This window comes from Mycteria americana, chromosome 11 (assembly GCF_035582795.1).
Source record: "Mycteria americana isolate JAX WOST 10 ecotype Jacksonville Zoo and Gardens chromosome 11, USCA_MyAme_1.0, whole genome shotgun sequence".
NCBI classification, from domain to species: Eukaryota; Metazoa; Chordata; class Aves; order Ciconiiformes; family Ciconiidae; genus Mycteria; species Mycteria americana.
In genome coordinates this window covers 1380256-1405073 of record NC_134375.1, presented here as the reverse complement: position 1 = coordinate 1405073, position 24818 = coordinate 1380256, and the positions used below count along the sequence as shown (strand labels likewise).

Sequence of the window (24818 nt, the reverse complement as noted above, 5' to 3'; positions counted from 1 at the left end):
TTAAAACCTGCAAGTCATATTTCCATTTGCACTGGCATCCCTTCTTCGGTGTGAGGGCCGGGGGTGCAGAGGACAAAAGCTGTCAGGGCTTTTACTGTATCAGAAGCTCCAGATTCAGCTTGGTTTACTCCTTCCCAAGAGGCAGCTATTCTTTCTGTTCTTTTTAAAAATAATCCCCCAACTTTCAAACTGCTATAGTCATGCTTCACTTGGTTTGTGTTTCAAGACCTTAAATACCACTGTTGGCAATATTATTCCCAAAAGGCACCTCTTTTTTTAGGCACGGAAATGCTTCTTTGCAGGCCTGAAGAGGTTTGTGAGATGCATCAAGGTGGTTGTACAAAACAAAACAACACCTGGGAAAATAACATTCAAGCACGTGAGTGGTTCCCGACTGATTCCAGACACTCAGCTACCAGGAGAGAAGCTCTGAAGAGATTTTTCTCAGAAGTCTAGTGTATACTATGTAAGCCAGCACTAACAAGAACGTTGGGTTAACATCAAGGAATGGGATTTGCTTTGTCATTTTTTCCTTCAGTTGGATGCAAATTGAAGAAAGTATGAGTGGGAATGGTAGGCCTTTGAAGAAGGGACTCATTCTTGCCATTTATAGTCTCAGCCTGCAACTGGTGATTCCTGATAGTAAATTCTGTCTTGGTTATTGAATGTAAGATAGATCAACCTTGTCCTGTATGCTTTCTTGCCACTTTATTGGGAGATTTATCTCACACCTGAAATAGTTGAGGACACTAACCACTGAATTTAACTGTCATAAAATTGACAATCAGTGTCAAAGGCACCCTTTTCCCCTAAAAAATAGGATCTTACTAATAACATCACCAGAGGCTCAAGATCAAATTTGGCAGGACATGGAGCAAAGAATGTAGCATCTGAAGCACAGAAGCTCCTCCAGCTTCCAACCCTGGCTTTGCATGACTGTCAGGAGGGGGCCTGGAGAATCCAGCATCATTCTGCTGTGCACTGAATACAGCTGGTTTATGTCCCAGGGGTTATTACTTGTGCTGTCCTGAGACAATCGGCTGGGCACTAGGAGAAATTCTCTTTCTAGGGCATACCATGTAAGGGGCGTTGCTTCCTCTCAACTCCTTGTTCCAGTCATCTCTTAGACGATATACGATGCTCCTGGGTGAGGAAGGCCAAAGAATTCAGACCTCTCTCCCTCTATTCCCACTCTCCTTCCCCAAGCTCGCCTGTGCGAGACACTCTGGCTTGGTTTGTATGGGATACAGGGCTTGCACTGGTCCTTTGTTGAGGCACAGCTTTCACATCAGTTGAAAAGTTTCGCAGCAAAGCCATTCTCTCTGCTTTGCTTCTTAAAGCTTTTTTCCTTTCCCCAGACTCTGACTCCAGAGAGATCTAAAGATTGGGTTTGTTGCATTCGTTTTAGCACTTTGTCTGAGGCCGTTTGCTTTTTCAACTTGTAATTTCAGTCATGCATCTCCTGTTGACTAGGAGGGAGGCCAGGCAGCTCGCTGCCCGTGGCATGAATTGGAAGCTTACCCAGTGTGGGGTTTGAATCCCAGACGAAGCAAGTGGGCTGTGTCTGGAGCTCCAAATTCAAGCTTTCAGCCTCTTGAGCACTATGCTTAAAACACGACACATATTTGTTTAAAACCAGAGGTATTCTTCCTGACAGCAAAACGAACACTCTTCTAAGGACAACATGTACTTCTTGTTGAACATTTGCTATGGGGTAAGCTTTACTTTGAGTAACTTCGTAAAATCATGGGTAATATTTAGTTCCCAGACTGTTCCCAGCTGCAGCCATACAAACTGATGCTAATAAAAAGCAAACTCTTCATCTCGCTAGAATTAAAGCAGGGTAATGGTAGGCTGAATTCAGACCCACTTCTTCTTCCATTCCACCAAGGACATAAAACAAAGCTGTATATAAATGTGTCAAACGCCAAATACAAAATTGGATATGGGGGATCTCATTTCAGCATTGTCACTCTTTATCTTCAGCACTAAGGAAGCATGACTGATATTTCTATTTTGGATATTCTGTCTTGGATATAGATATTTCTATCACTTGACTTTCATCACACACAAATGCTAGTTAGCTTCAATAGTACACTTAAAAAAAAAAGCTTACCACGGTAATTATTTCAAGTAAAGATAAAATCACATGATGCTACGACAAGGAGCTTTACCAAACACAGTCCATTTTTCAGGCTGAACAACATCTACATTTCCACAAATTCCTCCACCCTCTCAACCCAGAACTAGGTTTACAAAAAAAAGAAAAGCTTGAAACAGCAATTGCAATATTCAGACTGCTTTGCAGCTCTATACGTTTTACAGGAAAGTGCTTTCCCTAATGACAGGGTAATAAAACCTTTGAATATACCTGTCTGAAACCTCTAAAAAACCCAAAACATAATCAAATTATCCTTGTTTTGTCCTTTTGTTAAAAAGTGGAAGAGAAAAGCTATGAGCTTAAACATTTGCTCACAACCATATCAGCAGTAACTACAGATGACAAGGAAATCTGAAATCTCTGAGGCTTTGTGCTATATTCAGAATACCAAGTTCATTTTTGTTGTTGAAACCAAGCCAAATCCTTTGACCTATTTCTCAGCTTGACATATTTAAACTTATGCTTTTTTTTTTTGGCTGTGCGTTAACCCTCGTGAATGTCATTTTACCTGGCTGCTTCCTTGCAGATACAGAACAAGAGGTTCAGTCTTGGGGATGGTCACCCACATTTTGTACCAAGTCTTCCCTTTTTCAAGGAACTGGAGGTAGCTGCTGAAGAGGCTGTTTTCAGCTGCTAAGATGCTTTGCTTCTGGATGAAGGAAAAAAAAAAGAAGAAATAAAGAGCTGTTTCCATGGATGCTTACGTGGGCAAAATACTTAGAATTAAGTATAAAATATACTTAATTTAGGTTGTTCAGAGTCAAATAATACAGCAGGGCAAACGCTGGATAGCCCATAACTGAACAAAAGTTTAATCATTATTATATGCCATCAAGAAATAGCACAATTCCATGTAATAAAGGCAGATGCTGAACTACTATTCCCAGCGGACATGACGTTAAATTCCACCTCCACCAAGTAAAACGAGAATGGTAATTAAGATGATGCAGCTAGTTTCTTGCTTAGCAAAGTAGGCTAGGAGATGATTGCAAATTAATGCAAAAGGTGTATGGACAGACACTCTTGTGCACGGATGCAGGGAGATGTGAGCCAAAACAGAGAGCACTAGGGCAAAAAAAGATTGAAAGAAATTTTTGTCTTCTGACAGAAAGCAAAGAAAAACAAAATTCCTGTTCACATGAGACTCTGCACAGAAGTCTCCTGGGGATTTCTGGCATCTGCTAACAACATTTGTAAAGTGGCAATCTCCTCAGCTGCTATTAAGCTTGTTAAGAAAGTTTAACGTAAATAGGAGGGAAAGAAAAAGACTGGCTCTGATCTTTCTTTTTTAGACACCTACTTTCTTGTGTTTTACCTGATCCTTTGAAGATTTAGCAGAAGGCTAGAAGCCTGAGCATATGAGGGAAAAATTACTCTTTTCCTTGGGTTTTTACAGCTTTCTGCTGTAATCTGCTTTCTAAAGGAAAGCCATAGGTCACATTTCACTGCTTTGCTTTTTGGCTTTTCAGATTAACAGAGCTCTTGGCTGAGTAGGTGTAGGTTTTCACTTTACTGGCAAACACCTCTGCTGAAACAGTGCTAGAAAGTTTATCATGAGATACCACAGACTATACTGATGCATATTAAGTGCTCATCGTCTGTAGGCATAGCTGTAGTGTATATCTGAAGTTTTTGATGGTATCAAGCTCTGGATCCAGAATCTTCTCTGTGCTCTGCAGACGTGGTAGTTCAGGGAAGGGCAATGTGAATTTGTAGCTTTACCCCACTTAGTATTTCTGAGATTCTGGATGTGTTTGGTACAAAGCTGACAAAGCACCTGAGCAGCAAAGTTCACTCTGGGACACCGTGCTGGTGTAATTTTACCTGTGTAGGTACATTTAGTAGCCTGGAAAGAAATATGACATGCTGGGAAGTAGAGCTGGGCAGGGTCTAAGAAGACTATTTGAGGAAGCATTTATTACAGAAGCTCTGGATATGCACTGGCAGGTTTATGTTTCTTGCTCAGAGTCTAGCTCTTTTCCACATAGTTTGGTTCTGACGAGGAGTATAACAAGGCTGGAAGGCAGTCTGATGGCTCTGAGGGGTGGCTTCCAGAAAGATGTTTTTCAAGGTAAGATGTTTTTCAGTATAGGCTGCAACTGTTCCCCAATATTCCATGCAGTGCTCAAAGCAGGATGGTGTAGGTCAGCATATCAGGGGGAAGGATGACTTGCAATGAAGTTATGTTCTCAGTGTGTCAGTGGCTCTTTCAAGAATCTGATGTCCCTGTGGGTCCACTTTCAATTGAGATGATTGTCCTCTTTTACACATGCAGTGACTTCTGGCTGTATTTCACAGGTAAAATAAATAAAATCCTTTTCTTCAAGGTGGCCCATGAAAAGCGTGGCACGTAATGGTACTCACAGCTCTGCTCGTAGTCTAAAAAAAGCATTGGTAAGAGAAGGTTCAGTTGTTGTGGGTGAGGATAAAACAAATCAGTTTGCCAATACGTTTCTTGTTCTTGTAAAAAATAAGGGTAGGATGTGCCACTATCATGGTATAAAGCCTGGTGACACCTATGGCAATTGTGAAGCAGTAGTTTACACAGCGTAATTTGTGGAAGTCACGTCTCGGAGAAAAGAGTCTGCATTACAGCAGGTTTGAGAACGTTTCAGTGAATCCTGACAGTCTTTCAGAAGGATGCCATGCTTTTGCACGATCAACTAAGAAAAAATTTGTTTCAGTGATATTTTGACAGGATGTGAAATAAGGAGTGCAAAAGTATCTTCCATATGGAGTTAAAAGTGAAAAAATAAATCTTATTTTGCCAAGTTTTGCCGATAGTTATTGTCCACAACTCAAGATTGGAAATGCACCATAATAAAAAGAAGCCAGAAGTTTTTCCTCTTTTTTTGTTACTTTGAAAGCTGAAGCTTAGCTGCAAAGCCTGTGTGCATCCCTGTACGATCAGCATCTTACGATGAACGCTCGCCATTTACAAACAGCATTCCAGCTGCATGTACATTCAATTCAAGTTATAGGCCAGAGGGTCAAATACCATGGTGGGGGAAAAAAAGATAACCAAACAATTTTATTTGTTTTAAATAAACACATTTAAAAAAAAAAAAAAAAAGAGCGAGAGAGAGAGACTCACAAGGGCAGCTAGCACACCAAAAGTTTCTTAGCTAAATACCGTACCTCTGCAGCTAGTCTTTTCTTTTGTTCTCCGACTGCTTCCACTCCAGGGCTGCACGGGCTGGCTGGTAACTGCAGAAAACACTCTTTACACACTCGATTATGACGGCTGTTATCTGCAAGTGGTTTAAACTCAGAGCACTTTGCACAGATCACCTGTATCAGAAAGATGGTGCTTTATGAGCCATCATTAAAGCATAACCCTTCTCCAAAGAAAGTGACTTGCGGAACAGTTGTTATTAAAGTAAAACCCGGAAAGCTAATGTAAGCGTTAAGATAGAGCGACCAATATAATATTTACTTTATTTACCTCCATTAATAATTAACGTTTTGGTGATCCCATGCTGTGTACCAATATACCTAATTAAAGAAAACATATGCTTTTTCAGAAATGCTTTATGATTAACATCATGCAAGTTTGCTTTTCTTATAAGCCTTTCTGAGTCAAAAAGGGCTTAGGTTGACAAAGCAATTAGTGCTTTTTAATGCCAATCATAAAATGGTCTAGGAAGGACTGATTTTCAAAGTAAAGGTGGCTGACACTTCCTCGTCAATTAGGCAGTTCAGCCTGATAGAACTGAGGAATCCAAAAATCACTGACCATTTTAAGAACATAGTCCAATATATTATCCAATAAAAACTATTTGCCTGATGTCAAATTGACAACTTTCACAAAATCACAGAATCGTATAGGTTGGAAAAGACCTTTAAGATGATAGAGTCCAACCGTAAACCTAACACTGCCAAGACCACCACTACACCATGTCCCTAAGCACCTCATCCAAACGTCCTTTAAATACCTCCAGGGATGGCGACTCAACCACTTCCCTGGGCAGCCTGTTCCAATGCTTCATAACCCTTTCAGTGACGAAAAATTTCCTAATATCCAGTCTAAACCTCCCCTGGCTCAACTTGAGGCCATTTCCTCTTGTTCTATCACTTGTTACCTGGGAGAAGAGACCGACCCCACCTCTCTACAACCTCCTTTCAGGCAGTTGTAGAGAGCGATGAGGTCTCCCCTCAGCCTCCTTTTCTCCAGGCTGAACAACCCCAGGTCCCTCAGCCGCTCCCCATCAGCCTTGGGCTCCAGACCCTTCCCCAGCTCCGTTGCCCTTCTCTGCACACGCTCCAGCCCCTCAATGTCTCTCTTGGAGTGAGGGGCCCAACACTGAACACAGCATTCGAGGTGCGGCCTCACCAGTACCGAGTACAGGGGCACGATCACTGCCCTGCTCCTGCTGGCCACACTATTCCTGATACAAGCCAGGATGCCATTGGCTTTCTTGGCCACCTGGGCACACTGCTGGCTCATATTCAGGCGGCTGTCGACCAACACCCCCAGGTCCTTCTCTGCCAGGCAGCTTTCCAGCCACTCTTCCCCAAGCCTGTAGCGTTGCATGGGGTTGCTGTGGCCCAAGTGCAGGACCTTGCACTGAGCCTTGTTGAACCTCATACAATTGACCTTGGCCCATGGATCCAGCCTGTCCAAGTCCCTCTGCAGAGCCTGCCTACCCTCCAGCAGATTAACACTCCCGCAGCTTCCAAGAGCACACAATGATACATTAGTCCCATGAAACCAGTGCTTGTGAAGAGTGATGGATCTGCAGCTCTGGAACCTGTTTTCACGCTTAAAATCTGACTCTACCACTTGCTGTTGCACAGCTGCTCCAGGGAGAGAAACTGTCCCTTGGGGTCCAAGGCAGGGGCAGTCAGCTGGATTCCACATCCATTCTGAATTTACTGTACGATAATAAACCACAAATGCCCTTCAGGTACAAGTATATGTTATTATATGCTTCGCTACGAGATGTTAATTACTATATGAAGGTAACTGCCTTAATTCAGCAAGTGTTAAGTGAAGCACCATTCTGCCGAGTTATATAAACAAAAGCAAGCTAGCATTTTTAGAAACATGATAGTCTTTCCTCGAGACGAATTAACTTTAACTTGAATGCTATTGCCACATGACAAAACACCGCATAACCAACAACCGTTTAACAATAAATTATTAATAATGTAATTCTTGCTATTTCTCTGTTCATGGGGGAAAGCTATTATTTCATTTTTTTAATAATACTGAGCTTTGCAATGGAACATTTTAAACCTCCAGAAATATATTTCATGATTTTAGTAATTATTAATAAAAACAAAACCAGAAGGTTGAAAATCCCAGTTCCGGTGCAAAAGTGTCTCCTCCATAGTAATTTTATTTCAATTGCTGAGACTGAGGTTTCCTCAAACATCTTAGCTATACATTTAGGTCTCTCTTCAGCTGAAAATTTATCTCCACTTCAAATTAATGGTATTTAAATAACATTATTCTGTACTAGTTACATTAGGAATACTGAACTGTGAAACTCAAGTCACAGAAGGCAGGTTTCAAGTCATATTACAGAAATCAATCTCATCTTGGCTGTGGTTGCGATTTTCAGAAAAAAACCCTGAGAATTAAGCTATCGGTGAATGGCACTGGGGAAGGGTGGCTAAGTGCCTTCAGTAACCTGGTCTTGAATCTCCAGGACTGATTTTTTTTTTTTTTTTTTGACTTTTCAAGCAGGAGGAAACCACTTTGGCGCAAGCAATTCTTGACAACTCTGCTTTAGGGAAAGAAGAAACCATCCATCTTTAATATTGTACGGTCAGCTGTTTATCCTAGAAAGAGCTGCTGTGTCAAGTAAGGCTGTCAGAAGGCCATTCTGTTTCTGCAAACAAAATATAGGGGACAGCCCCCTCCCCAGATACATGCACATCCCCAGAGAAGGCAGCACCTTTCTTCTTATCCACTAAGGTGCTGTATTTGCCTTTAAAACAGCACAGACTAGGCCCCTTGCACTGGAGTTCTGCCTTTTTTCCCCCTGATTCCCAGGGGGTAAAGCAAGTGGAAAGATCTCATCTCTCAATGACCTGCCATGAACCAGAACATCTTTTAGTTCCTGCACTGAAAAAATAAAAAATTCTCTTCAACAGTCTGTGCAGGATAAATTAAAAAGCTCAGTGCTTTCTGATACTTACAGCCCCACACTGCTTACAGTGGTGCCGCCTCTTAGTGATGGAGTTAAAGCTTTCGCTGCAGCTCTTGCAAGCCTGTTTCTCCTTGTCTCGCTTGGATTTGGAAGATTTCCTACAGGAATCACTCTGAAATGAAAAGTACAATTATGTGATTTATTTTTTATAAAAAAAAAAAGATTGCAAAACAACTCATAGAATTCTCCTACTGACAAAAGATCCTCTTTCGGTTTCGCCGTTTTAGAAAAGAATTTTAGAAAAGAATTCACGTCAACTCTGCTAATGGCCTTCAGTTGGATGGATGGCTCAGCCATCGGGTGTTTCTGGTGTGGCATTACATGATCTCAGATTGCTCGAGCCAATTCTTCAAGTCCCTCTCTCCTCACTTGTGCCCTTATAGCCACTGAATGACCTCATCTCACCATCTGTTGGTAAGGAGGAAGAGGAACTGGCCATGTGGGCTTGTCAAGAAGAGCTTTCCTGCTGGCACTCACCTCTTCCTCCCTGCTGCAACGTGACTTGGTTAAGGTAAATGTTGCTGACCTTGTGAATACGTTGTAAACTCTTCTGTTCATGGGGAGGACATGAGAAGGTTTCGGGAAAAATGGCTTGACTGCAGAAGTGAATGGTGCTGGCAGTGGATTTTTGCACCACCCAACTTCAAATGCCTAATTTAGGAGTTTCCTTAGGCTCCCTCCCAGCCCATGATGAAACATAAAGCTCCTCAGGAAGACAGGGACACCTACACCAGGGACCTGCTATCAACTGCTCTTGGCAGAAGACACTTTCTATCAGCTGTCTAGATAGCCAAGCAAGTTTAGCCTCTTAAGCTAAGCACCTAAGCTGGTACATAAAGTCACTCGGTATAATTAAACCCAATTGTACAATTTTCTGATAAACTGAAGAGCATTAACCTGACAATGTGCAGTTCATAAAAATACAGCTTCATACAGAACTTCAGGTAGACCCCCTGGTTTGTTTTCTTTTTTAAAGAAATAAATAGTATTTCTCCTTCCCAGTCAGGATGGCCACATGCAAGGGAACAGCAGGTCCCTGAAGGTAAGCCTGGGGCACCCCCAGCCAGGCAGCATCTGCATGGAGATCCCAGCCCAAAGGAGGTGGCTGCATCATGTTCCTCCAGCACAGCTCTTTCATGAGAAGAGGTTTGATAACTCTCTTCATTTTCGTTTGCTTAACACTATCATTTAACAAACTACTGGGAGAAGAAACATTTCCTCTAAATCAAAAGAGCAGAGGATTTCACATTTTTTCTGAAAATCAACCAGGCGCAGATCAGGCCCATTGTAGGTTACACAGATTCTGGACTCCTTGACAACCCCCCCTTCCCCTTAAACTTCGTGCATACTAAGTCACAACTTAAGTCCACTTGAGAGAGAACAATTGGCTCAACAAATTTCCCCTTCTTCAAAGCCTTTATTTAACACAAGGATGTGGGCATGTGGGGGCAGGAGGAAAGGCAGCAGCAATCACAATTAGCAGAGCCTGCCCATGGATCACCAGGTAGGTGTCACCAGCACTAGGGAAATTCTACCATTTGCCCTAAGGTCTCACCTTAGTGGTTACAACTAACCTGCAGAAGTCACTAATACAGGTTTTCAGACCAATTTAAAAAAAAAATCAATTTTTATAAGCTGACACCACTCTCCCATCTTTCAGCCTCCTTGAGTCTCTGCCCTGCCATTCCCAGTTACATAGAGAGCACATTGTCTTTCAGCAGAGCTATTGAAACCACCCTGCCTTGTAATGGCATTACACAACAAAACCACAACTAATTACTTGTAATTGGATTGGATCTTTTCATTTTTATTATCTTTTCTATAGCTGCAACAGCAATATTTCAAACTTGTATACAAGCACACAGGATGTTTTTGCAATTCAGCTTGGTGAAGCACAGTCATAAGGATTTGTTCATTCGGGAAAATCACTATACCCCCATATACATACATATTAATTGCTCAGCAAAACAGAAGGCCTGCAAATCCAAGTCCTCCCACACACATAAGCGGAGTGCAATATTTCACTTTTCTTGTGAAGAACCAGATGTAACCAGTACGACATTGAATTACAACAACCGAACAATGCCTTGGATGAATCATTGGCAAAAACATTCCTTTAAGAGTCTATTAGACCCCTCCAAGTAAGGCGTACAATTAAGGTGATTCGAAAAGCTTTTACTGAGCAGCAGCAACCTACAGAGTAACTTTTTTATTTTATCACATATATTGGCTAAAGTCAGCCATTTCTCACTCTTGATTTTGATGCTAATGCTATTTAATTTTTTAGAAGACTGATTTTCCTTCCACTGGCTAGGGATGGATTCCCCTTAAGTTGTTAGATCAGAGCATTTCCTCACTGGTCAACCTTATTTTTTCTCTTCTTAATAGTTAAAATTTGCATATAGCATAACAAGCCTTTTGGTTCTTACGCTAACAACAATTTCACTAGTGTTACTGGAATGGCAAGAGCATGAAGGTACCATTTAGCCTTGTGAGCTGTGACTGGACGATAATCTTGATGAATGCTAAACAAAACCAGTTTTTGGCTTTCAATCGATACCTACACGTGCCTGCACAGGAAAAATGCTGAAGTTCCTCTAACACAAATTGAATGGACTGCTTCATGTGGAAATTGGTTAATTTGATTTGTACTTCAATAGGAATATCCATCATCACTCACATGCATGTTTCTATAACACAGATAAGACTCAAGCTGAACACTTCCTCTAACGGATCTCGTATTTGACTTCCTCCTCAATCTGAAACAGTCTGGACAGTGTTCACTTTCAGAAATACATGACCCGTATATTTGACAAAGGAAAGAAAGTAGAAAGGGTATTATATTGGGCAAGATTTGTTATGACAGTTATGCATGAGCTTTTATTTTAGACCGTTATATTTATTTTAGACCATTATATTTTGACTTGTGCTGTAGCATACAACAAGCGTTTAATACTAACTTCACTAATTAAAAAAGGCCCTGTATAAAGAGGTCTTTAAGTGTTTGATGAATACCAGCAATGTTTCACAATATTTCTCAACATTATGAGAATACAGTGAGGACACAAGAGTTTGAAACATTGCTATTGCAGCTGTAGAAAAGATAATAAAAATGAAAATGTATTTTCTTTATGGCTTGGCAAATTCCAACGAGCAATTATAGAAGAAAGACTTATTCAATATTATGTCATTTAACTGCTGACACTGGGAAAGAATTAAGCAGCCCTTTGCTTTCCATCCCTGTGAAAACCATGAGACCTTGCTGCATGGGCAGTCCCCTCATCCCACCCAGAGATGGCTCAGGAAGTTGACCTTGCCACGTACTCTTAACTATACCCCATCCGAACAGAGAGGTTTCTGTAGAAAACAAGGACATGCATTGTAATTCACAAACCTTGTTCATCAAAGGTAAACTTAACAGTCACTTTGCAACTGTGTCCTTTATTACACAAGCTATGTTATTTACTGGCGATGTATGTCAAGAGGGAAGCTAATACAAAGCTGCCCTAGCTTCAACTGGAATACGCTGATACTAATGCACTTGCATAACTGTCATATTTCTCATCTTTCTTCAAAACGGTGCTCCCAGCTCTGTTTTGAAGCTGGTGAGTCTTACAGGAAAAAACACTTGCATAATATCTGTTCAGAGCCAGGATCTACAATAACTTCTTTCAAACTGGGCTGTTTTGACCACTAATTTGCTTTTACTCTATGCTGCATTTAACTCTATAAATCTTGACAGTTTCCTCCAACTTTAAAATTTTGGTGGAAAAAGAGCGTAAACCCCAGCGAGAGGTACAACTCATGCCTAGAGTTAAGCGATTGCAAGGTGGAGGCCTGTGGCTGGACTACTTGGGAAAGTAGACATCACACCATTAGTGAACCGTTGGAGCCTCCGTTTGCTTCTGAAAAGCAGGGAAGAAACACCGAAGAGCTGGTAGGAACAGCAAGAAAACCAATGGGCTCAGGAGACTGTGGTTCTGTTATTTATTACTTGCTATATATTTCATTCCATCGGGGCCAGTAGGTAGACATTAAGCCTCAATGCTGTACACGCAATATATACACAGTCTGATGAGACTCTTGTACGGGCAGACGCATGAGCAACAAAGGGGTTTCAAATCTTTTTCTTCTCATTATGCTTATCAGCTGCGTATTTTCCATTTACAAATTACATATTTGGAGACACCCGCAATGGGGTGGAACATCAGCAGGTGCTTCAGGAAACGCTGAATCTATGTGAGAAATTAGTTTAAATTATATAGTATATTTTGTACTTTGTAATGCAGCAAAACTGTTTAGTTTGTTTGTCTATATCCCAATGTCATACATGCAAGGTTACTTGCAAGACCATCTTCCACTGGCTTGTACTTTCCTCATGCACGCAGAAGGTTGAGCATAAGCTATGCTAGCAGTGCAGTGCAGCAAAGAGTTACCACAATGCTGTACAGCAAGCAGATTATACTTCCTGCAGTAGGTTTTCACCATCTGGTTATGCTAAGGTGCACCACAGAAGAAAACCCCAGCAGACTCTTCAGGAGACTCAGCAGAAGCACCCGAAGAAGACACTAGTTTGCTGACCACCACTACCACCAAGTGGTTTGCATGTGTAAGCTGTTAAGCACAGAATGTACTTGCTCTTGCACTCACTGAGATGTTTCTAAAGGGATGTCATCATTAAAAATTACTATTTTCTAAAGTTGCAACTAATATCTGAATTCATTGCTCACGCTGATGTTATCCATTTGCTACAATACAGCAGAATGAGATCCCAGAATCAATAATACATAATTTTGGATATTTTTAGCTTTGTGTTTTTGATCAACTCCATTGTTATTTCTATCTCAGGAACTAAGTTTTTCTTTAAATACACAACTTAAGGAAAATTACTTAATGTGTCAAGATATAGTATGCAAATCACTGACACAACTAGTTATAATCAACTAAGAAGATCTAAAATTTTTTTTAATTAGAACTAAAATTTACATTTCCCTAAGAAACTTAAGACCAACAGAAATTTTTCTGTGTTTGTTTTTACATGCTATATAAAGCATCTTTTTTCATTCATGCTTACTATAGCATCTGTAACTCAAGGAACAGGGGCACTAATCGCAAAACTGACTACAAATAAATAAAAAATTGCTTACGGTAAATGTGAAGTGTGAACAAACAATAAACAGCAAGGAGTACACTAATTGCAAACACTTATTTTTAATAAGCTCTTGTTTGTATAGGTCAGGTTGCTGGCTCGTTTAACAGCTTTTCATTGATACTCTGTAAACGCTACCAGTACGTACAAGCTTGGCCAGAGGTCTGGAAGAGCCTGCTAAGTGGCTCTTTTGTTATTAAACAGGTCGTGCTAATACATAATATTCTATAGGATGTCTCAGCAGATAGGGGGGTTTTTTTGGTTGTTGTTGTTGTTTCTTCTTGTTGGGGCTTTTTCAGTAAACTCAGCGGGCCCTAAGGCACTTCCTGAAAATCCGTTATTCTCACAAGACATTTCAGAAGGGAGAGATAAGAATGCTAAAAAATAGGCCTTATTAAGGACTCAAAACCTCTGGTTTGACTCCGCAGCAGTCACAGACATTGTACAAGCAAAACGAAAAATACCTTTAAAAGTGTATTTTGCTTTTGCAGCAGCCAGTCACTTACAGGCCACAGATGTATGAAAAGTACTATCACCTCCTCCTCTGTATTGGCAGAACCATGAAAAGCACACCATGAAAGAAGTGTTAATCAAAATTTGGTTCTGCAGATGAAATCCCGAGTTACACAATATGACAGTATTTAACCAGCCAGGTTTCTTTGTCTCTCTTTGCCCACCTCCCCCCAAGCATTCAACTGTAGCTCCCTATCAGAATTTAAAAACACCCCCCCCCCCAACATCCCCAATGCCACAAATGTAACCATCAACTTCCCTCCAGCTAGGTTCCCCATCTAACTACGTTCACACACATGTGCAGCACGTATCTGGCACAGGAGGATTTAAATTCAGTGATGGTGCAAACTCTGCAAGTAGCTGTGGGTGTCACAGCCAAGAAGTTAAGGACAGCACAGCTGCAGCAACAGAGAGCAGAATATAAACAGATACACTGAAGCATCTCTGATTTTTTTCCCTGCTACAAAAGAAACATACCCCCCCAACTTGCTCTACCGAAAGTATTAGCTTCAAATTACTTACCCCTCCAAATGCACCACCACCATCTGCTCCTGGCATCGATTCCACCGAGCTGGTGCTTGCTATCTGAGAGAAACAGAACAACACAGAACAATTTCAACATGGACATTCTTCCTAAAAATATATTAAACATTGAAAAAGAAAACACGGCATCATTTGCTTTTAGCCCCTCAACTATTTGCTTGTGAATACACTTTAATTGCACACGTACTCAGCCACCCTCAAACACTGGTTGCCTATGAAGTGGGTGACTTTACAGACGGCGCTGCATTGGCAAGCCCGCTTTTCGCTGCAGTGTGTGCCTACCCCCCATAAGCACTGCAGAAAGCAAACCAGCAGGTTTTGAATTATACCACTCCTGAGCCCTGCAAGCCAAATGAGCAAGTCTTCTGTGTAGTCAGTGGATTCTGAGGAGGAAGAATATTTACTCCATTCAAAGAGTACTCAGTTAAGTTTTTTCTTAATTGCAATACATCTCTTAATCTCTTAATAAATGAAAACTGGCATCAGGGCAAATAACAAGCTTACGTACACCAAAACCATAGGCTACATGCTAAAAGGAAAACCATCTCATCTGTCATTAATTTACAGGCAGTTTGCTAGTTTACATGTTACCATTGTTACCATTACCACTCAAAGTGGGTAAGGTTTGGTATGGAGGAAGAGAGTTATTCACGCTTGTCAGAACTACTCCAGAGCTAGGGGGAGGAACAGAAATAGGGGTGGGAAATAATGATGACTTAACAGGATCTAAAAATAATGATTTAACTAACAGAAGCATTCCCAACTTTCAAATCTTAGGGATGCCACTTCCGCAGAACTCAACTCTCTGCAGGACTTTTCCTTGCTAGCCTTCTAATAATTCACAAACCGGGTCCTTCCCCCATACCACGAGCCTCCAACTCTTGTGAGATCAAGCAGTGGTAAAAGAGGTCCTCTTCCTTGGGAACATTTTTAGATGGCTTTAAAAACACCCTTCACATAGCCTTGAAATGCTGCAGATGAAAACTGAAAACAGGGAAACGAGTGTCCTCTTTCTGAAGGAACTAAGCCACAAAGGGACCCTGGCGTTTTCTGAAAAGAATCCTTTAAAAGACCACTGCTACTGTCACCCTGCAGAGGACTGACTGGCAGTAACTCTGAATATTCACCTCCGGACAGGTGGGAGTTTATTAATTGCTGTAGATTATTGCACAGGCATAATCTTAAGAATCGGGTCAAATGTCAGATTCTCTGCACCTCCAAGAAACTGCAAGTCTTCTGTAGGCAAATTACAGGCTGAAGATCAACCCTTAGTGCTTGTACGAGCTTATGTAAAACAGCAGGGGAAACAAAAGCATGGTAAGAATTGCGTGCAAAGTCATGCACTGGTCATACAACTGAAATCAATCATAAGCACTGTAACATATCAAATGTATGGCCAAGGATGGGAAAAAGCAATTTGGCTATTTTTCTTCAGGCTTATTAGAACCAGAGTTCAATTTCTAGTAGCTGTTACAGATCCAGCCCGGAATCCATGAGTACATACCTATTTCTTGACTCATGAGAGAAAAAAGGAAGGTTATTGTAATTTTTTCCTCTAAAGCACGCTGCCCAATATTCCGTAAAGATGATGAGATATATATGGTGGATGCTGCCTACAGCCACGTATTGCAACTAAGAACACTCCCAGTATTTGTCCAGTTTTCCTTACAGAACTACCTTCAGCTCTTTCTAACTGACAGCAATTTCTGCCACATTTAGCTGTGACATCAGTTTTCAAAGCTGATTGTCTAGACAAGCTAATCTCCTAAAAATGCAGGTTAGCATTCTGGCGTAAAAGAAATTAAGGTGCATACTGCATTAATATCACAGCCAGGAGATAAAACAGGCTTCTGCCCTGCTTGACTTTTATGAACCAGTAAACATGTGGCTACACCATTAACACAGAAGCAAAATAAAATGGAATTTGTAAAGCAAGATAATAATAATAATGAAGTTGAACAGACACTATGTCTTAATTGGATAGAAAGAAGTTTGCTTATTAGTTTGCTTATTAGCAAACGATTTTTTTCCATCAGAGTATGCTGGTTCTGAAGGCAGCCATGAGTTAACTTAAAAATATAGGCATGAACTGATTATTTTCCAATTTTTTCTGACTATTTTTAGCTGATGAATAGTTCATGATCAGTAAGCTATGCCATATTCTGAAAATGGCTCATTGCTGGCTGCTATCAGCAACAGGATCCTAGACTCTGCGGAGGTTTGTGAAGATCTCTGCTGCCAGTCTGATTAATGCTGGGATGAAAGGAGTATCTAACATCTCTCCTGAGCCCCCTGGGAAATCAGTCAGATAAAAATCCAGCATTATTGAGTCACTGAATCAAATCTGGGAAAGGAGAGGTTTCAAAAATGGTTAGGTACCAACAACAACAGAAAAAACAAAAAAACCCAAACCAAAACAAAAAAAAGTTTAGGAGGGCAGGGGAGGGGGAAGATAAAAAGATCCCCAAGTTTAATCTCTGCAGATGGACCTTCTCTCCCTGTGCTCCAAGATCTACCATGTTTGACCACTGACATAATCAACACACAGGCAGCTCTGCACGAAATTCCTAAAAATTTCCCTCTCCCAGGCCCTCTCCTCTTCAGCTTGTAGCAAATGACTGTGGCTAAGGTTATCACCATCATTTTTGAGTTGAATGAAGAGACATTATTATCATCCTCACATGAATACTTCCAAAACAAAATTCCTAGCAAACACAGCATAGAGTAATACACGACAGTTGTAGAGAAACAGAATAAAATGTCAAGACTATTTTGCCTATTTAGTTGAAGAGTATTCTTTCTGAAATATATTTCTTATAAGACAGTATTTTTAAGATCCTTTTAAAATGCATCAATGTCCTTATGCGTCTTTAAAACTTTTAAAATAATAATAAAATAAGAAAAAAGAAATAATCCCAAAACGCGTCTCTGAGGAGCTGGGGAAAGGTAATGAACAAAATCTCCCAGGCACACAAACATCATTCCAGACAGCCAACCACTCATAACATTGAAGAATTATACCTGTTATGCTAAATGAGCCACTAGTCTGGAAAACATGACTGATAGGTCTCTTGCACTGAATTACCCTGGGTAATTTATTCCATACCTGCATGGCTGAGTAACTATGACTGATACGCATTTGAGAGCCAGAGCAATGGAGGTGACTGTACCATAATGTAATATAAAAGCCATGAACAAGACTACACTATTTTAAAGTTAGCTGTGTAAGTCTAGACTAACTGTTGGTAAAACTTATAGCAAAGGAGGAGAATTAAGCACTCATACTTACTGAGGAATCAGGAAGATGTTCCTCCTCTTGAGAAAAAGAGCTATTGAAAGCTCTAAACGTCTCACTGTTCTGTTTGTGCTTTTCAATTGTTGCTTGAATGACCTGAGACAAAAATTCCAGCAAAGACAAGAAGCGTGACAAAAGGAGCCTTGGAAAAATTCTCTCATAGGAAGATTGTTAGGATTATCATTTTAGTGAAAAACCCTTACACTTGCATAAATGAAATGGAAACTTAAAAACCTTAATAACTATGAGTGGCGGTGTTAACTCACTACTGTTTAAGTTAAAAACTAAAACTGCTATCAGACAGTGTCTCTACAAGTCAGACTGCAAGAATATACAAGGCTAATCTCTGACGCCTCAGTCTCTTCTCTCGCTGGGCTTGAGGACTGCAGGAGTGGGAACCCACTCGCAGCCCCCGTGCACTGCCTGGAGACAGCGGGTCAGCAGTGGGACCCTGACTGCGGCTCCACATTCCTGCATAAGGAGCTTCACCAGACTGCACTACCCAGCTTCCTCGTGCAGCCGCATTCATTCAGAATCCCAAAAAGAACATTTTAAAAACAGAAGGTGCTGACTGTATGGTGATTTCCACCCATATCATAATGGTTTTGTATTAACCTGAATCCATTCCCTCTTCTCCTCTTCTGTCCTGTTAAAACAAAAGAAACATACAGAAAACATCATAATTCTACTTCCGATATTTTCAGTAAATTCAATTCACAACTTCACAGCTTTATATCCATCAAATTTTAGCTTTGCTGTCCACTATTTTGTAAACATTATTAATAATTATTGACCTCAATTATTACCAAACAAATGCCAAAAATGTTTGAATTATTAATACAGCAGAACCTACAAGCACTACTATAAACACCGTAAGCATTCAATAAAGCAAATCAACATAGCACTTTAACACACTCTGACTTACGACCAACATATTCTCTTGCATATTTAAGTTATGCATCTCTGATGCTCATCTCCCAGTTTAAAGCTACGTCATACTAGCACAGCCCTATCCCCTAGATCATGAATTTCTACATAAATATTCACAAACCTCAAAAGACAGAACAAGCACCATACCTGGCTTGTAGTTCCAGCAATCTCTTTTTTCCTGTTATTGAAAATGTATGAGCCACGTTTTGCTTGGCAATTTCTTGGACCTGTAAAAAGAACAGGTCAGCTTCTCACTAGTCTCCATTGTCTTTCAATCATTTTTATATGACTTACAAATATACTCATTCTTTGAAATACTTAGATGAAAGGATGACTCAGAATACAGTACAGAGGTAGAAAAAACAAAGGATTGGTTCCATAATTACTCGTCTTGCTACAAGACTTCTGAATCTGTATCACCAACCAGTCCCCTACAGCAGTAGGGGGAAAAGATGGCTCCTGTGTCAGCTAGGTGACAAGGGAAGGCTTCCAACCAAAGCATGTACAGTCACCCTTTTCTTACCCACCTTTGGATGATTACCTCATAATAATTCTAAAAAAAAGAGATGCAAAGCTGGATTTTAGAGTTTTATTATATTTCTACATACATGTATTATTACATTTTTGGATTCAGAGGGGATCTGACGCTATCGAGTGGGGAAACATTAAAACGGGGGAAAAGAAGAGATGCAAACCTGCAGTCCTGCAATGTCCATCTTCTCTCGAACACTGAACTTCTGGCCTATCAGCCTCAGTTTTGGCACACAGTATAGCACCATGCTGTTAAACTGTAACAAGGGAAGATTTTAAGTTAAGGGATTACACGCTGGATAGAGCCTCATTTTGACAGTTTAGGACTCTGGTGTGTTTTACTCTAAGATGCAGTTCTCAAGAAGAGACGTAAGGAGCACGCTAGGCTCACATATCATTACTTGAAAGAAGTGGAGAGACAGAAACATGTCAGCCAGTCACTTCCCCCTTCTCCCTCTCTCGCTGGTACCAATTCGACTGTCTTGAAAGCAAATGAGAGCTACTCTCTCAGTGTCAGCGAGAGCTGGCCATCTTACGCAGTACGGTGGTACAGCTGGAAACGCACCTCCTCGGGCGCTTCGCAAAAATGCAGCCTCTGAGGAGGGAGATGGGAAAGACCCCTTTGGGCCTGACAAGCCATTGGCAAAGGCACAAGCATGGAAGAAGGAAGAAAACCCTCAAGGAAAAAGCATCAAGAGAAAACTGCTGCTCAGAGGAAGGAGTAGTTGGGCTCAGTTGGTGAATGCTTTTTGTATTTGAGATTAGGAAGATGGAAATGTACCATTTCACAGCGCAACTCTGAAAATAAGAAAGCAACGAAAAAACTCACCAGGAATAAATACCTATCCTGCGCTGTGCCGTTCTTTGCTGATAGTTTCTGAATGTGTCCTTCTTTAATGAGCTCATTGGCTGGGTTAACAATATCCTCTTCACCACCAAGTCGCTCATAGACTTCCAAAAGTTTGTGCATCTTTTCCTGCAAGTACAAAACCCCCAGCAATTTAAATATTAAAAAAAAATTATTCCACTTGGTCTACTACCCACAGTATCATTTCTGTGGTAAGTGTAAATAAGTAGGAAAGAAAATAGTCTTTCACTTCTGCTATAGCTTTGCATTTTCAAAAATTAATGAATACCTGTACTCTTCCCCACTCTGTATTGTCACTTATGAGTCATGCTTGGATTGTATCATTTTAATGACATTTTGGGATCAAGCTGTGATATTTGATATTTGATATTTCTAGATATTCCTATTCAACAATAAATACGTATCTTCAGAAGCAATGGCATCGGGTCCAGTAAAATCAATGGCCACACTGGAGACTAGTACATTACCAAATTGTTTCCAAGTTTGAATTTATTAACTCAGCTTCCACCCCACATCTCACTAAGATTTCTGCTACAGTATGATTGTTTCACAGCTTCTGAGAAGTTTCACCTCTCGTATTGTTGCTGATACAATGGCAGGTAGGTCTCCATCAGGAAGCACAATCATTTTCTGCATTTCTAAGCTAAGTCTAAAACCTCAACTGTATGGGCAATGCTGCAGTCCTACGCAGGGGCCTCGTTGGCAAAAAGTACCTCTGAAATAGGCCAGGACAAAATGCGTAAAATACAGTTTTAATGTCATTCAGGCATCCTTTTGTCTTGGTCAAAATTCCTTATGAAGGGACTACTTTTTCCTTCTCAGCAAAGCACCGTTTCTACTTGATATCAAGTCATCCAAATATTGAAGTCCTTCTATGCAGTACTCAAATGGATAAAGGTAACTAGTTCACTCACTTGCAGCTGCTATATTAAGCACTGCAGCAGCTTTAACAAGTCAAAACAAGGTGTGTAAATCTTGCTGCTGAGTTATAGCATTTGGAAAGGTTTGGCTTTCAACCACAACCTGGACTGATGTGCTCCAAATGGCACCGTCAGCAAATGGTCAGAAAGTGAGGACAGAGATCTACGCAATTACACTCAAATATATGCCCAAACACATCCCTAAATCATACCTCTACCTATCTATGGATTAAGCTGGACTTTCAGGTCTTTACACATTTTGTTTACCTCCATTTGACTTGAGAATTTTCACCACAAATATACATCACACCAGTTCCTGTACTAATCAATTCTTCTGACCAACAATTAAACAAATGAACAACCAAAAAACCCCACCAAAAAAAACCCAAACAAAACCAAACCGTTCAAATAAACACACTGCAAAACAAAATGGAAGGCGGGGGGCTGTGGACTAAAAACTAATAAGCTAATCACCTAAGCCCCAAAAGGCAGTAGATTTTTTCCGCCAAGTGGGAAGATGAACAAGAGAGCCCACTAATTTAAAAACAAACAAACAAACACTAGTGAACTTATGAAGCTATTTTTTTTAAAGGAGAAACTAGAACACTAAAAGCAGATCCAAAACCTGAGGGACATCTGCACTTCTAGGAAAAGTCAGCTTTGGAAGCCTGATTTATATCTTCTACTACACCACAACAGGAGGAAGCAGCCAACAATTAATTCAAACCTCCACTAACTTTCAGAGATTTTGCTACAGCCCTTGCTTTTCTTTTGGTTTGGCTCCGACCTCGCGCCATCCTGCTCTCGCACTGCATTGCTTCCACCAATGCTCACCAACTGCCCCAGCACACCCGTGGCACTTTCTGCTGGGACGTGTGAGTTGGGAAACCATGAGGTCAAACCTGAAATTCTTACTCAGGTATTTTTCCTTGGAGTGTCTGCTCAGGCAAAACCTATTAATTACAGAAGAACTCAATGCAATAAGAAGCCCTGATTAGAGGCTTCAGGTTCTTATCAGCAATAAACAGGGGGCGCAAAATTATTATAGCAGCCTTTTCTAATAGGTTTTTGTGTACTAATAGAAAAAGCATCCAACAGAGAAAGCAACTAGCTGGTGGCTTCATATTCCTGCTGTCTGTGGAGATACTGTACACAGTCCCCAGCAAAATAGCTGTTCAAGGCCCCAAACCAGAAAAATTTCCACCCAAATATATCCTTATCAAGACACCACGCTAGACTGAAATAGAAATAGATGGTTTCAAAACTGGTTTTCACTGAGACATAGTGAAAATACACAGACATCAGCTGGTTACTTCCCCTAGCAGCCACAGGAAACGTGGTCTCATGGTGTCCCCGCTGACCAGGAGAAGGAAGTAAGCACCCGATACGGAATGGGACGTAAACCTTGTACCCACATACGGTCAGTGAGTGTTAAGCTGGATACTTAGCATTTCAGATCTACTAGATACAAAAGCTCCCGAGGCACTTGGGTGCACAAAAGGGATAACATCTGTAACTATAAAGTCCATTTACTTTAACGGTAATGCACTAGCTGTTCTGTATGTAAAACGTGCCAATGTTCAAAATCTCCATGGTCTCAGACTGCCCAGCTTTAGAGGTATAGCTTACCAAAGCTACTGACACACATTAAATGTACACTCTGTGCATTGCAGATGAAACAAAATCAAACCAAAACAACCTCCAGTCTGGTGAAGACCTGTAGGACTACAAAAATAGTGTGAAAATCTGCAAGGACACCTTATGAATGGACTTAATTGGGATACTTTCAACACTTTTCAATGAAAAGCAAATAATGAGTTTTATGAAGATCTCCTTTTTCAACCCATTGGGTCCTTAAGAACAAGGAAAGTGAAATTTAGGCCCAACAACCCTGGTAACTGCAATAGGATCATTTATGATAAAAAGAACTCAGATATCCAACTGATGTTTAAAGCTCGACTCCCTGTATTTGAAAATTCTCCCCAGCCTACTTTAGTGAGCCTGTTGCAATGGGGGACCATTGGTTCAACCAAGTGTTTCAGTCAGATTACAATTCCATTATGCAATTTGTACTCACCATCTTTCGGATGGCTGCATTCGAATGGTTCGCTGCTGTAGATATGAGCTCCAGTGACTCTGCAATAAGGGTAGCAACAGTTACACATTCTCCAGATTATATCTGTTAATAGCACCTTGGGTTTTTTTTTCACCTCCCTGATTAGTGTTTTTCCCGCAAAATTGCTACTGCAAAAGCAAGGACTGTATTTTTTCCTTCCATAAAGTAAAAGGAATGCTTTTAAGCAGTTACATACGCAATCACGTCTGCATGTTCAGCTGGTCCATGTGTATATAAATGCTTAATCTTTCTCTCCTAAAAGTCTAGGCGAGCCAAAGCACGTAGTGACAAAAAAAAAAAAATCACCTAGGAATCAATCTACTGAAAGTTAACTTAAGTCTCACTTAAGTCTCAAAAGCATGTTTTTAAGAATGTTTTCCTAAAACAGGGCTTGTGTGCTTACAGTAACATGAACCCTGTTTTGGCCAAGATCACAAACTCCTAGAAACCAACAAAAGTCCATTTCTCCTGTTTCTTTGTGTTAACAGAGTCTAACCTGCTTTCCTAGGCAAGCCTATACATTTAAGACCATTCTTATTTTCTTCCTCCGGCTATTGCAAGGATGTCCTCCCATATTTGTTCTTGCCCATACAAAGGATTAAATACAAATGCCAGATGTTCTACCATTACAAACTTCAATAATTTGTCATTGTTTATTTGCCAAAGCTCCCTTCATTCCTAGGGCTGACATATCAATCCTTTTCTTCTCTACTCTAAGAGCATTCAAAATCCCTTAGTGCTTTGTTTGGCAATAATTTGATTAATTCAAATCTCCATTCCTAACATAGCCCTACTTGAAAGTATCTGAACACGTGAAAAAAGACAGAGAGGAGTTTACATGTACTTTCAGCATCTTTCCTGTCTGGAGACTCTTCTGGAAGTTTCTTTAAATAGTCCTTTAGGAGAAGCTCATAACGAGGAATCCTTTGCACTGGTTCAAGCATGTGATGCTGTAATGTCAGGTTTCCACACACCTCCTGTTTCTGTAACAGAGAGAAAACAAGCACAGAAGGGTTTGGTTTTGTTCCTGCCTTTGGTGTTAAACAGCAATGAAAAATGACCATTCACACAGAGTTAGAGAAGTGTAAACAACTTCTCAAGCTATCATAGAATCATACACTCATTTAGGTTGGAAAAGACCCTTAAGATGATAGAGTCCAACCGTTAACCTAGCACTAGTCCCTAACCTAGCACCTAACCTAGCACCTAGTCAAGTCCACCACTAAACCATGTCCCTAAGCACCATGTCTACACGTCTTTTAAATACCTCCAGGGATGGTGACTCAACCACTTCCCTGGGCAGCCTTGGCAACCCTGAAAGGGTTCCAATGCTTGACAACCCTTTCGGTGAAAAAATTTTTCCTAATATCCAGTCTAAACCTCCCCTGGCACAACTTGAGGCCATTTCCTCTCGCCCTATCACTTGTTACCTGGGAGAAGAGACCGACCCCCACCTCTCTACAACCTCCTTTCAGGTAGCTGTAGAGAGCGATGAGGTCTCCCCTCAGCCTCCTTTTCTCCAGGCTGAACAACCCCAGGTCCCTCAGCCGCTCCCCATCAGCCTTGTGCTCCAGACCCTTCCCCAGCTCCGTTGCCCTTCTCTGGACACGCTCCAGCCCCTCAATGTCTCTCTT

General features: G+C 40.8%; 1 protein-coding gene across 5 annotated transcripts in view; it reads right to left on the bottom strand.

Annotated features, from left to right (window-relative positions):
• FGD3 (FYVE, RhoGEF and PH domain containing 3) overlaps nt 1-24818 on the bottom strand; it is a 113459-nt gene that overhangs the window by 5526 nt on the left and 83115 nt on the right. For 4 of the 5 annotated variants that reach the window (XM_075514085.1, XM_075514086.1, XM_075514083.1 and 1 more), the window contains 11 exons: nt 24029-24167; nt 23146-23204; nt 20110-20256; nt 19445-19537; nt 18897-18976; nt 18435-18465; nt 17814-17915; nt 14504-14566; nt 8309-8431; nt 5300-5452; nt 2670-2810 (listed from right to left, as the gene is read on the bottom strand). In XM_075514085.1, the coding sequence (XP_075370200.1) occupies nt 2670-2810; nt 5300-5452; nt 8309-8431; nt 14504-14566; nt 17814-17915; nt 18435-18465; nt 18897-18976; nt 19445-19537; nt 20110-20256; nt 23146-23204; nt 24029-24167 (1131 nt within the window). Of the gene's footprint in view, nt 1-2669; nt 2811-3990; nt 4541-5299; nt 5453-8308; nt 8432-14503; nt 14567-17813; nt 17916-18434; nt 18466-18896; nt 18977-19444; nt 19538-20109; nt 20257-23145; nt 23205-24028; nt 24168-24818 lie in introns of those variants that run through there. The other variant, XM_075514088.1, reaches the window with a different exon arrangement.